The sequence below is a fragment of the Trachemys scripta genome, chromosome 8, assembly GCF_013100865.1.
Source record: "Trachemys scripta elegans isolate TJP31775 chromosome 8, CAS_Tse_1.0, whole genome shotgun sequence".
NCBI lineage: Eukaryota > Metazoa > Chordata > Testudines > Emydidae > Trachemys > Trachemys scripta.
The window spans coordinates 6902301-6916954 of record NC_048305.1 but is presented as its reverse complement, the minus strand read 5'-3'; the positions used below and the strand labels follow the sequence as shown (position 1 = coordinate 6916954).

The following is a 14654-nucleotide window of genomic DNA, read 5'->3' as shown; positions in this document are numbered from 1 at the left end:
CTGCATTTCCTTGTCTAGGTCAGCTGGAAAGGCAAACACAGGTAGAGCTCATGCCGTAGAGCCTCCTTTCTATTGGCTGGCCACCTGTGGGACCTTCAGCAAGACCGGAAACCCTGCCCCCTCTGCTACTTCCCCCATTCTGGCTGCCTGCAAGACATTCTGCCATGCCCCATGGTTCTGCCAGGCTAGTTGTTGCAGGAACACCAAACTTTTGCTGTCGTGATAGATCACCTCTCTCTTTCTTGAATTACATCTCTATGGGTTTTTTATTCCAAAAAAGAATAGAAAATGTAACTCCATCAACCCCCACACACAGTGACACCTGTTGCATTAACGTAGACACATCTGCACTAGATGGTAAGTTCCTGGATGCAGAGATTGTTCAGTTTGGACAGCACCAGGCACATGGAAGGCTCACTTGGCTTCCTAGTTCCAATTTCTGAAAAGGGACAAGCAGTTGCCATGTGGCTACTGCCATTTCAGACCATTATTATTTATACCACTGAAGCACATAGATTGTGCAAGGTACTGTACAAACACAGAGGAAGAGACAGTTCCAGGCCCAAAGCGCTCACAATCTATATAGGCAAGACAAGAAAGGCACAGAACGAGTGGAATGAGATTTGCCCAAAGTCAGGAGCGAAGCCAGGAACAGAACCCTGGTCGCCTCATTCCCCAGCCACTGTCCTAGCCACTAGACCACACTGCCTCTCCCTGGGATGGGAAGATGATGTGATGGAACATTTCAGCTTCTTCTTCTCTCCTCCACTGCAAGAAGCCCCTCAGTGGCTGCACAATGTATGAACAGCAGCAGCAGGCTCCCTCCCCCTTTCCTTTCCTGTTTGTTAAAACACACACACTCCCTCTTCTTTCTCTCATTCAGTATCTAACGGAGCATCCAGCTTTGTGTGGCAGGGATTGTCAGTCACTCTCCTGGAGGAAGCTCTGAGTGCCTGCAGGCTGGCAGGTCAAACTGTTCCTCCGGGATGAAGCACATTCCAGGAGCACAGTCAGCAACATGATTTTTTTTGTTTTCCAAGAGTTAGTTTTAGAAATCCTGCTTGCTATAGGTTGATCCACGCAGAGAGAGAAAACGGAAAGGAAAGGACGGACCCCCATCCCAAACAGCGATGAGACAGTAACTCCAGGTATGTGGCTTTGCTGTGCCTTCATTACTGAATTCAGAGAATGCTCTTGCATTTGCAAGGTGGGTTGGGAAGGGCTCATTCTTGGTGCACAGTGGAGATTTGGTATGTTTTGTCCATGGCAGAGTTTAAGCATCATCATCCCGGGGATTGATTTCAGGTGCTGGCAGCACTGAGCTATGGAATTAAGAAAACGCGTGCAGCCAGCAATACTGCCAGGAGTTTTGAAATGTTCCTGAGCAGAAACAGGGAGCCTGGGGGAGCAGGATGCTCAGAGGGAAGAGAGGATAGGAGAGGGGAGGCTGGGGGCATCTGCGGAATCGAATCACAAACCTACAGAGCAGAGAATGGCAGGTGTGGATATAACAAGCTGCCACCTGAGAAATTCTGCTCCCTCCTGTAAATCTTTCCCTGCATCCTCTGATAGAAACCTCCTTTATGCTGGTTTCCATTGTCATTTACATAGGAACACGCTCTTGGTATGCTGCTGTCACTACCGGTAGCTCTGCTTCAGGAGCAAGCCGTCGAGGCTGGGTGTAGAATGGAAGTCAGGGGTTGCTATCTTTCCTCCCTTGTTGCATATTGTTTTTAAGAGTGGTTGCAGCTCCCGGGGCTGGGGTAGACTCTTTGCCATCTGCTCCTCAAATGTGTCCAACCAGAAGTTGAGTTACTGCTACAGGTTTGGTGGAAGTAGGATTCTAGTTTCTCTCTTCCAACTTTCTCTTCAGGGGTTCTCTTCTCCTCCTCCATTATCTGCTGTGGTTGCATCTCACTCCTGGAGCAGAATCAGGTCGCACACTCCCCAAACCACAGCTGGATCCTGGCACACAACCAGCATATCCCTTCTCTTACCTCCTGCAGCCTCCCACAGCTGGTGCAGAGAAAAGCATGTCAGGAATCTGCTTCCTCATGCCCAGCCAATCTCTGCCACATGGCAATGTTGGAGGCACTTCTGCTACAGGCTTTCATGTCTGTAAGGGGAATACCAGCTCCTTTGTCATTCTCCACAGGGCTGGGAACAGCTGGGAATGAAGTATGTGTGAGCTTCTCCACAGCCAGTGCTCTTCCATCATTCCCTATTGGGAATTCTGCTGGGACTAGAGTACCTTGTGAGCTCTTCCACAGTCAGTGCTCCTGCAACATTCCCCCCAGTGGTTTCTGTGGGGGGAGAACTAGGGCTGAAGTATAGATGAATGTCCCCTACAACTAGTGCTGTCACCACCTATTGCTCCTCCTCTTCTGAGCCAAGTAGCTGGGAGCTCCCCCAATTCACTTCCTTGCACCATTTCCTGCAGAAACTTCACCTGCTCCTTCGAAGCACCGTAACTGTGAAAATATGAACGCATCATGCTAGGAACCTGCAGGTTCCACTACGGAAACAGGAGCCCCTGGGGTTCTTCCCCTGAGTTATGGTTCATCGCTTGAGCAGCGCTAGGTCATCCAACTCTTGACCTCTACATCTGTTAGGGCTGTTTTAGTGCTGTTGTCCCTTCCTTGTTTTATCGTCTCTCCCCCACCCAGGGGCTCAGTCATGGAGTGACGAGGGATTATCCTACCACCTTGCTGACGTGACATTCCCCAGAGTTTTCAGAATCAATTAAGATTCAAACCTGGGCCCACTGGGTTTCTAAGCAGGAGGAGCCAGAGTGCTGGGGAAGTGGCCACTGGATGGTGCTCTTGGATTCCCGTGGCTTCAGGGTGTTGATTCCATTTCCAGCTGCCTGACTGCCCTTGATTTTCCTCTCTGTCCCCCAATCTCTCTCCTCCCCAGGAAGTCCTATCGCTGTTCTACACAATATGGGGGCTTGGTGCTTCTCCAGGATCAGATGATATTTTGCAAGGAGCGAGGAGCAGAGTGGAATTCGGGCAGGTTGGGAGGGTCTCTCTCTCTCACACACACACTTTGGGGCAGACCCTCAGCCAGAGAAACGTGTCATAGCTCCTTCCGCTGAAGGCCATCTGCTACTGGCCAGTCTCAGAAACAGGATCTGGACTACATGGATCATGTGTCTGATCTGGTCTGGCAATTCTTAGGTCTAACCAGGGACAGCGGAAACCTAGCACGTTATTGCTGCATAATTTCTGGAGGGCAGAGAGGGGCTCAGAACCCAGAGTCCCCCTGTTGTGCAGTCCATAATGACTCCCTGGTGTTGCACGAGGAAGGATAGATCCAGCTCTTGCCGGGTCCCCGCTTCAGGCAATGACTCCAGCATCGCTGCCCCTCCTCACACGGTCTGTCTGAAGTAGGCAAAGGGAGAGTTGGTCTAGTCCTTTCCAGGCACTGGTCTAGTCCAAGCCCTAACTCAACACTTTTTTTTTTGACCTGATGGGCCAGTTTGGGTCTGAGCCATTATGGAGAGAGGGCACAGCAGCAATAGGACCATGACTGGGTACATGAAAATACAAAAGTTATTAGTAGCCCTTTGATTCCTCATGCCCCAAGCCAGTAGCAAAAAGAGACCATGTGCAATGTTAATCAGAACAGCTACTCTAAGATTGGAAGCAGAGAGAAGAGTCTGGCTCCAGGTCCCTTCCTTTCCCACTTTAAACCTAATGGTGATGGGCTTGTGACTGCAGAGGGCCTTTGATCTAAGGGTAGCCTTTGCCATTATCCCCCTCCCATCTGCTCCCTTTGCCCCCCGCACGCTCAGAAACTGCTGGCTGGAGCCACCATAATCTCACTACACACTGCTTTTAATTAACCAGCTCTGTTTTCTGTCTCCAAAGGGAAAGACTCTCCTTCTCTGTCTCCAAATCTGTCCAACTACCTCATTTTTCAGGAAATGCCCTCTGCCATTTCTCTTGTCCTGTCTCTGTATGGATCATGTTCACAGCCTGGACACTCAGTGAAACAATGTATAGATCGGAGTCAAACCATCCAGGTGGCTAGTACTGGGGGGCTGTACGGGTGCATGTCATGGGGGCTCACTCACCATTGGAGGTCAGGACGCAGCATTGCAGGGATTCTTCCCACTCCAGAACTGCCTTTTGGTGGCCAATCTGGTTCTGCAGTAGAGTTCTTCTGGGTTACTCAGCCAGGTCATACTTAAAGTTCAGTCCCCTCCTAAGGCAAGGAAAGTCCTCCTGCTGTAACTGGTCAGGCTCCAACCTGGCTTCTCCCAGTCGGCCTCTTCAGAGTCCTTTGCCTGGGTTCCCCGGGGCTGGCTGCAGAGTCCTTCCAAATCGAACAGAACTTGACAGAATTTCACACTTCCTTTGCAGAGTAGCACGTGCCAGGGCACCTCCTCCAGCTCCTCAGTAGAACTCAAAACTACAAATGAAATTAAACACTATTGAAGCATATTTCACCCCGCTCCAGGCTTGAGCCTCTCAATCTTCCTGAACTCCCTTTCAGCTCCCTATTTCTCTTGCAGAACCCCAGCCCAGATTCTCTGGAGACTTCGCTCTTGCTCCAAAGGCCTACCAAGGAGTTAGCTCTGCTCCTGCATCTCAGCCCAAGCCACAACCCAGCTCAACTGCCATCTCCACAGTCGGTCCCAACTGCGTTTTCTTAAGCCTTTTTAGTGTGAGGCTTGGGTGTTTGCCATTCTAACACCTGACCCCATTAGTCCCACTCCGTCTGGGTGAGATGGAATTAATTACCGCACAGGTGGGGCTGGCCCCATTTCCCCTTAAAGGGGCCAGTCACTCGTGACAGTGCGATTTGTGAGTCACCTATGACTCTTCCAGGTGAGCAGACCTGGCTAGTGAGGTCAGGCAGGCAGGTAATGCAGGTCATTTAGAATGTGAATATTCTGGAACTGGATTTCATTGCCTACTGGAGTGGACTCTGGGTCTAATCCCTGGGAGAAAAGGAACCTAAAGTAGATTGCACTGCTCAGCTGGGATGGACTGTGGCTGCAGACCTGATGGATCCTTTGAATGGATGCTAGGCTGGGGTTTCTATGCATAACTGGAAGCTGCAGAACTCCCAGTTGTGGCTGTATTTCCACCAGAAATGCTTCTATCACATCCTCAGCCTGGTCCTGTCCTGCCTTGAGAACTGGGGTGCAGCCATTAAAGCCCGCACGGTGCACAGTATCACCCTCCCACATTCCCATACGGGCAGGAGGTAGACTGTAGCACCCAGGAGTGGAGACATCCAACATCCCAGTTCTCCCTACTGGGGGTAGCCTCTCTCCCCTTTGGGCTGCAGTTGCCACACTCAGTGTGGCAGGTCTTCCCTGAAGCAGAGGATGAACCCTGAAGCATCCACATACAGGACTATTATTCAGCCCAGCAACGTGCTCAGTGATGTACAGGACACTAGTGTGGTCCGTTTCCCAAAGGGGTTGAGCACAAGCAGTTCCCAGTGACTTCAGTGGGATTTGTGGGTTCTCAGCACCTCTGAAAACCAGGCAGCGCTCAGACCTTTAGCAAGGGCCTGGGCCACCAAGGAAACTTGACCTGTGCCTCTCCTGTCGAAAGGTACACTCCTCTCACAGACAGCTGGGTGTATATCTCTACCCCTGAGGTCACCTCTTGTTCCCTGCAGACCACAGACCTTCCCCAGCATGACTCTGCCTTTGAAGAGACCGAGATGGTAGGTTTAATCTCAGCAGGGGAACAGATCTAAATAATTCTCCTGTCAGAGGCACAAGGCCGTTGAACACATTCCCAGTTGTTTACGATAGTGTAGAGGTCTGAACAGATCATGGGAGTATTTCTGCTTCTGCCAGCCCACTTGTCTGCACTGCTACTGCTTCATTCCCACAAAAGTAGTTCCCAGCTCCTGAGATCTCTCCATTTAGCCTGGCAGTTCTGCTGGGGCTCTAGGGTGTGGGCGGCTTGCTACCCTAACTCCCACATCCCAATACGCATTTAGGGGGCTGTAACTCCACAGTTCGATTTCTCATTGGGATGAACCTCGGTGCATGAGCTGTTGACCTAGAAGCAACCCAAATGACCTTGGTATAGCCTAATGGTGGGGTTTTTTCACCTTCCTCTGCAGGCTGGGGCAGTTGGTGGTTTGAACTAGAGTCAATGGGGGATTCTCCGTAACTTGCAGTTTTTAAATCACGATTTGAGAACTTCAGGAACTCAGCCAGAGGTTAGGGATCTATTATAGGAGTGGCTGGGTGAGGTTCTGTGGCCTGTGATGTGCAGGAGGTCAGACTAGATGATCACTATGGTCGCTTCTGGCCTTCAAGTCCATGAGGTTAGAGCGGTTTTGCCTCTTAACTACAATTCCTTAATTGGTTTTTAATTATTGCCCTTTGAAAAGCAAAAGTCCATTAAGACCTTTTATGGTTGAGGCAAAACAGCTCTAATGATTATTATGTTTCTGGCTGCTCCCAGGTTGTTTTTATCGCCAGTCTCCAGCTAAAGAAAATAGCTTGATTTTAAATAGGAAACTCTGCAGCCAGTTGGCAGCTGATGTGGGAAAAAGAGAAAGGGAAGGTTCGGGACCAGGGATGATGCCAAGGCTGTGGGTAGATAGCTAGTTAGATGAGTACATATGGGGCAAGAGGAAGTGAGGAAGCTGAGAAAGTCTGCAGTGAAAAATGCCCATCATTCATTCTGTTTTCTGCATCAGCCTTTGGACTGTAACTTTGCTCTTCCCTACTGCAGCCTGACTTTGGCTCAGCCCAGCACCTGTTACCTTAGAAGGGCTGGAGGGGGCTTTCTGAGCTGCAGGGAAGCAGTGGGGCTAGGTCACCACTGCAGCATGCTGCCCATTGATCCGCAGCGTTGTTTCCATGGAGGCTTGTGCAACAAACTGTGTCTCTCAGCATTTTCTTTGTGCACTGATCAATACATTCTCTATGGCCCAACGTCTCCCTGCTCAGCTAATGTCTCCATTCGGTGCAAGAGCAGAAGCCTCCGTGGTGGAGCCAGCTTCTCTTAGTTGTCAGGGATGAGCAGGTGGCCCGAGGGTTTTCTTTATTGTAGTTAATGGGTCCTGCAGGGAGAAGAGAACCGTGCCAACAAACCTACCTGTGGGTTTTGGTTTAGTTGGTGAAGATTTAGTAGACACGACTAGTTCCAAGTGGGGTTACCCTCCCATTACCCCACCCAGCCTCATGTTACCTTCAACACTGACTTCTCACCCTCATTACCTTCCTCCCGGCCTCACCTCCAGCTGAATGTGGGAATGTACCTTTCCCCCCTGCTGCCTAGGGTTACCCTTCCTCCTGATCTCTCCCACCTTAGATATGGCCCCCATTACCATAGTATGTGAGCCTTTCACAGCCTTTAGTGTATGTAGCCTCACAACCCTCTTGAGAGCCCAAGCAGGGCGCTTTGATCTCTCTTTGTACAGCTAAGGAACTGAAACACAGAGAGGCTAAGTAATTTGTCCAGGGCGTGTCCTCACCCTGGACCATCCTTTCTCCCTCACTTGTAGCTGTGTAGAATTTACTCTGTCAATGCACCGTCTTTGCCTAGATGAGAAAATACTACATAAAGGCAGAGAATCACCTCCTCTTGGTCAGACCAACGCAGCCTCACTTAAACTTGTCACTGCAGTGGGATTGCACTGATTTCATTGAGAGGAGAACTTATCCTAGCATCCCTGCCGTAGAAACCAGCACCGCCAGTAGAGCCACTGGTGCCAAAGTTGTAAATGCCAATAAAAACACACAGCGCGCAAGGGAGAGCGCAGCTGGGACCCATCTAAATTAGGCTGTTCTCCTTTCCCTGGGCTTCCCAAGCAGCAGAGCTTTGCAGCCATCAGAGCAGATTCCTGAAGCCGCTCCCAAGGGGAGCGAAGATCCTTGTTCTGAGGAGTTCTAAATGAACACCCAGCTATTTATTATCCATTACAACATAATCGCCGCCTCATTTACCATTGTGATGGCCATTATTTTCTTCCATTTGTTTAAGGAACTAGCTTAAACCACTGCACATTTCACATAAAAACTCAGAGTCATCCATTCCTCGGGTCATACTGTTTCTGAGAACCCTGCAACTGTGGCTGTCAGGTTAGGATCTGCTGAGCTGCCCAGAAGCAGATGGTTCGCTGGTTCCTGTAGAAACAAATGTGAAACTTCGAACAATTCATTTGAAAGGAGGACGATAAGATGCCATGCAGCTGCTCCTGCCTCTGAGGGTGCACTCTTGATTTTGGACCCACATTTCATTTCCCTCAGTCGAGCGGCATTAAAACCCTTTTGCTCAACTGGAAATGATTCAGAACAGAAAAGCTGAACAGCAAATTTGCAGACAATGTTATTTATGCCACTCAATTGATCTGTTTTCCTAACCAGCACTTTGTTCAAGCATTATTCTTGGATCTTGGCCCCACATTTGGGTCTGAGCAGGTGGAGAGTGTGACCCCTGCTCACCCCTATTCACTTCTCAGCTGTGGGGGGTTCTGACAGAGAAAGGGGATTTAATAGCGGTGTTGAATTTTATGCTGCTGTGTATGTGCTGAATAAAACCCCTGCAGTGGCAACATTCTCTTATTGTGATTGCAACAAAATTCAGCATTGGCTTACGGAGTTGGATTGGCTCTGTGTCATCATGCACAATGCTGCCAGAGGCATTTTCATGCGAGATGTTTGGGCTCGTGCACCTTGCTGGGGTGGGAGAAAGGGGGTGTTCTCTCTCTAGTGCAACCATTTTGAAAAGCACAGCAGACCACAACAGGCAGGGCACACAGAAGTGGTACTGTAAGCTGAGCTCTGTCTTGGTCGCATCAGCATGGCGAGTGGAAGGATTGTTTGTTTGTTAAAAAACCATTCACTTTTAAATAAATAAAATCTGAAAAATTCATTTGGGAAATGGAATGGGCACTGGCCTTTCCTTGGTGGGTTGGTATGAATTTTAGCATATGTTTAAAATAAGGTCTAATGGGGATTAACATCCCTCTGAGTGGCTGTGGTAACTATGTATGGAAACCACAAGTTTATCAGGGAGTAGGGAAAAGTCAAGGAACGTTACTGCGGCTGCTGCTTCACTTGAAATGCCAACCTGGATATACCACTGTGAATCGAGGTGCTTGAAGCTGCTCTCCTGTCTGAAAGGGTCTCACTTTTACTATTTCACTTTTACTCTTCCAGAGGTGACGTTACAGACCTCCCCCCTCTCCTGAAAGGACACACCAGACATGGGGCTGCTGAAGCAAACCAACAGCACCCTGGTGATGGAGGAGCCGGTTCTGGATGAGAAGCTGCCACTAGGCTGGCACTCCAATGGCACTGTCACTCTTAGCCAGGGTCTCCAAGGTTCCAGCAGCATCATGATGGACAGTACCAAGATCCTTGGGGTCCAGATCATATTGATTGCAGCCTATTCCTTAATAATTCTGCTGGGATTCATTGGCAACTCCCTGGTGATCTATACGATAGTGAAATATAAAACCATGAGGACTGTAACCAACTTTTTCATCGCTAACCTGGCCGTGGCAGACCTCATGGTGGACACTCTCTGTTTGCCTTTCACCTTGGTGTACACGCTACTGGATGAGTGGAAGTTTGGGGCTGTTCTTTGTCATCTGGTCCCTTATGCCCAAGCTTTGAGTGTCCATGTGTCCACCCTCACCTTAACTGTGATAGCTCTGGACAGGTATAGATGCATTGTTTTCCACTTGAACAGCAGGATCTCCAAGAGGCTCAGTTTCATGATCATAACCATTACATGGTTGACTGGTGCAGTCCTGGCTGGCCCGCTGGCCATCTTCAGAGAGTACAGGCATGAGGAAATCCCATCCATCAACCTCAAAATAGCCGTCTGTTCTGAAAAGTGGCCTTCCGGAAATAACAGAGATGCCACCATTTATAGCCTTTCCATGCTCCTTCTGCAGTACATCCTTCCACTTGCCATTATTTGCTATGCCTACATCAGGATCTGGTTCAAGCTGAAAAATCATATCAGCCCCACCTCCAGCAGCGACAGCCAGTGCAGGAGGAAGAAGACAACAAAAATGCTAGTGATGGTGGTGGTGGTGTTCGCAGTTTGCTGGCTCCCCTTCCACATCTTCCAGCTTGCCATCGACCTGGATTTGGTGCTCGTCTTCCGTGAGTACAAACTCTTTTACACCGTCTTCCATGTGGTGGCCATGTGCTCCACATTTGTAAACCCCCTGCTCTATGGGTGGATGAACAAGAACTACCGGAACGGGTTCCTCACGTTCTTCAGCTGCCAGAACAAGCCTGAGAGTATCTACACTGACGGCTCAATTAGACGCCGGTCTTACACCTTCAAGGCCACCACTTTGAATGGGAGCATCAAGCACTCCGCTGGCAATGGGCAGCTGCCGACAGAGGTATAGAGATGAGAAACCCATTATCCACAGGGGAAGAGACTGGTTGACCCTGAACAGTTCCTCCCAGGACTGATACCTTTTAGAGAGAAATGTTGTGTTGCCAAAATATTGTAGCTACCGTAGCCAAATGGAAGCACCTACTGTATCTATCAAAACAATCAACTGTCCATTCTGTCTTATGAAACAGGTTAAGTATTCTGTCCTCTTAGTTCTGTGCTTACTTGTCCATAAGTACAGAGAGCACTTTGTTTGTACGTAAGCATGGAAACATGTGTTGTACAGAGGATATTTCCATTTAAAAAGTGAGATGATTCTCTTCTGCTATTTGTTGTGAAAAAGCTTCCATTCATTGAAATAAGATCCATCACCAATATGGAATCTATTGAGACTGGTGCCCATTAAATATATTCTTGTATCGGGTATGTACGTGCTCTTATTTGAACCTCTTCCTTATTCTTTCCTCCCTAGACAATGATTCCAAACAAGGAGAATCCTACTTTATCCTAGAAATAGAAACATTTAGGATTCTGCTTACTACTGTTAAACTCAGAATCAGTCTTGGACAAGCAGGATTGAGCAGCTGAAAGATAAAGCCAGGAAGCACATAAGCCTGTCCCATGATTTTACATTTCCAGCCATTGCAGATAGGTCACTTGTCCAGCATTACCTCTAACAGGAGCTACTATTTCTAGAAAGGCTGAGTAGTGGCGGCAGTGTAATCTGTAGTTTATTCCATGACTGCTTAGTTTAGGCAAGGATTTAGGGAGACCCAGTGTGGGGACACTAGGCAACGCAAGCTGTGTTTAGTTAGTCTGGGAGCCAGAGAGCCAGTGACACGGATATTGTGCTGCTGGCAGACCAAGAGCAAATGTGGGGAAGGGAGAGCAGATGTGGGTTGACAGATCATGAACAACCTCTGCGTGGATCAATTAAGCTCCTGTCAGGGATTATTGACAGTATTGCTTTCATCCAGACTCAGAGATGTGGGCCTCATTCCCCAACATCCAGAACCACTGATCATTGAGAGAAATGTAAGAATCACTATTGGAGGGTCCTTAGCAATAACCCCATTTTCTATAAACAATGAGTAATTAGGGTACAGTCTGTTTAGAGTCAGATTTAGATTGTATATTAACACTCTAGTTTGGAAGGCAGAAATAACATGTTAACCAACCCACCATGACAATGTCCCTGTACTTACGTTAAGGGAAGTGGTACACAAAAAGATGTATTCTTTTAAACCAACCCCAACATTTTCCTCTTTCAGGCTGTGTCAGCTGGAGAAGCGTATTTTTAGCTTTCCCATCAAAGGCGACTTGATTGCCACCGTGATCTTAACAGCTCGTCATTTGTGTCATTTAAAGTTAGTGTTCATCAGAGCGGAAAGTAACTCTCCAGAACCCCGGAAAAGGGACTTGACATACCTCCTAATTAAAAAAAAAAATTAGATTTGTAAGTCTTCAGTGGAACACAGGAAAACAAATGAGAGAAGGATGAAAGAGCACAGGAATATAGGATTTGCCATATTGGATCAGATCATTGGTCCATCAAGACTGGAGTCCTGGGAAGCTTGGGGGGAAAAATTGCTAAATGACTTATTTATGGGTCCTGTTTTCCTACCCCCTCCCCGTCTTGACCAGGGTCCAGCCATGCTTGCTCCTCAGCTCAGCTTTATGCTGCCACATTAGATTAGTTTCCCCCAGTCTTTTCATTCCTCCTATTATTTGCATGAATTTAACCCCAGCTGCAAGGAGGTATAAAAAAGTCCATAGGTGGCAAGTTATTCTTCCCAAACAGGGAGACCATTGCGCTGCAAGTTATGGCAACAAGACCTTACTTATGTGCCTGGGCAGAGCGTCTGGTGACAATTGTCATAAAACCTGGCTGGTGGCAGATTTTCTCAATCAAACCCCGTGCGGTTCTTTTTAGAGTGCTTGGGAACAAATGGGGATTCTGCTCATGAATTTAAGCGATGGTGTTTGGATAACAAGGGCATCTTCTTTATATAGGAGCAATCTTGGCAAAATCCTTTGCTATTTAATGAATTTGTCAGTTCTGTGATTCATCTTCCAAGGAAATCATTATGTATCTTCATCAAACCAGAGGGTAACAAAAATGTTTATCTTCTTAAAGGAGGCTTCAATGAGTGGCAAGTATTCAGTTTTACCCGCAAACATTTCATAAAGCAATTTAGCACACAGTAACATGTCCCAGTAAAACATCAGCAAGACAGATTTTGGAGTAGATCATTCTGTCAGCTGAGAAGCATGGGAAGCCAAGTGCTTGCCACGTGTCTTGTCCTGTGACACTACACAGCATGTCTGACTGCAGAAGGATGGACATGATGACATTATTAATGACCATTTAATTGGAGTCAGGCTTTTAAACTAAACATGGGTAAATAATTCAATAGGCCATGGTCCTTCACAAATAAAAGCTAGTGATGTTGTTTATAGGGGAACTTTCATTCTGTAGAAAACTTAGGAAAGAAAACGATTTGCTCTAAAATAAATATACTCAGCAAAGTTCTCTTTGCTTTACTGAATATGCTTGCAGTGTTATTAAGGGATTTCTTTCTCTCAGCTGTCTGCCTTTTTTTTTTTGGCTACTGGAAACAACGGTGATTTAAGGGTATGTATACCTTGCAGTTAAACATCCATGGCTGGCCTGTGTCATCTGACTTGGGCTTGTGGGGCTCAGGCTACAGGGCTGTAAAATGTGTGGTGTAGATGTTCAGACTTGGTCTGGAGCCTGGGCTCTGGGACCCTTCCCCTTGTGGAATCCCAGAGCTCCGGCTCCCACCCGAGCCTGAATGTTTACACGACAAATGTTACAGCCCCGCGAGCCCAAGTCAGCTGACATAGGCAAGCTGTGGGTGTTTAATTGCAGAGTAGACAATCTTAATACACAGTATCACACCTTCACGCAGGGTTTCTGTGGAAATCACATTCCTACAAGGAGAGAAATAGACCCCTATGACTTCACTGCCAAATCAAACAGGATAAAGTGAACAGCAAGGGAGCAAAGTTCTCTACCAAACACACATATGCTGGGTAATTAATCAGCATGTTCAGAACAATTATGACAATCCACCAAAAGGTGAATAGATTTAAGTTTACATAAAGAAGAAACCTGATATGATTCAAGGTTCCTTCAGTGTAACCCCCGCCTATGAAATTACACTAGTTGCATGATAAGCCCCACAAAACTTGTAAGCAGCTACAATGCAAGTGTTTAATATATTTCCAAAGCCCAGAGGTAGGGTCATCTATTCCTGCTCTTGTTGAAGTCAATAAGAAGTTTGCCACGGACTTTAGTGGAAGCAGGATGGAGTCATTACATAATGTCAGTATTGGTACAATTGCAGGACAACTTCTCCATGTTTAGTCCTCTTTCCTATTCCAACCTGAAGTTATTGTGTAATTTACCAATTCGTAACGTTATGAATGCCAAAAGAACATTGGAACCACACTGAAATGGCAACATAGTTTAGAAACAGCTGCTATTGTTAATAATTGTTGTCTCTCTCTTACAAAGTCTTCCAGGGCTCTCAGAAGTCCAAGAGTTCCTTATCAAACCACCATTCTGCAACAAGTCCATATAGAACAAAACAGAGGACTGATAAAACAGCATGGTTGAGATTTTCAAAGCAGCATAGGGGATTTAGACACACAGCAGCCACCTTGTTTATTGGGAAGTATGTGCCTAAATCCTCTAGATCACTTTAGAAAATCATATCCCATTTGTTTTCCAAAGCAGATGTGATTATAACAAGTTAGTTCAAGTGTAAATATAAGAAACATAGGTTTGGTTTTTATTTTTCACAGAGTATTTTGGGGCATATCCCTATCAATATGTTGCAAGCTGGGTTCAATCAGTTTGTGCCTATTTGCCTTCACTGGTGGGAGGTTTGGTAGAGTTTGAAAACAAAAGTTTGTCCATGAATCTCACAACAGATTCCAGGTTTAAATATTTTCTAAAACTTCTATGAAAGACTTTGGGGGCCAATTCTCCCCTCTCATTTGTTTTCCACTGACTGGACTCCATGGGCTTCAGTCAGAAGAAGGGGACAGCTGACTGGGGGGGGGGGGGGGATTAAAGGGAGACAAGAACCATCTGTGGAATCCTTGTGCCTCCACATTAACTCTTTGCTCAGGCAACCCCTCTTTCTTGGCAGCTGAGCTCCACTGGAGCTATCTGACAGCTATCACGGAGCCCTTCCCTAAAGGGGAGGAGGTCTGGCAAAAAGAAACTACATCCCCCTTCCTATGTGCAAATCCCAGCACTCATGGAGAACCCTC

The 14654-nt window shown here is 47.3% G+C and overlaps 1 protein-coding gene across 1 annotated transcript; it reads left to right on the top strand.

The window, feature by feature from the left end:
• The first annotated feature begins 810 nt into the window (after positions 1–810).
• Positions 811–10768, top strand: LOC117882281 (neuropeptide Y receptor type 2-like). The gene is made up of 2 exons (XM_034780445.1): positions 811–1148; positions 9149–10768. Exon 2 carries the CDS (start codon positions 9196–9198, stop codon positions 10357–10359), a length of 1164 nt encoding a protein of 387 aa, XP_034636336.1. The 5' UTR covers positions 811–1148; positions 9149–9195; the 3' UTR covers positions 10360–10768.
• Positions 10769–14654: the final 3886 nt, after the last annotated feature.

What these genes read in the sequence shown, in the direction of transcription:
- LOC117882281 (XM_034780445.1), top strand. Translation starts at nt 9,196, where the DNA reads ATGGGGCTGCTGAAGCAAACCAACAGCACCCTGGTGATGGAGGAGCCG.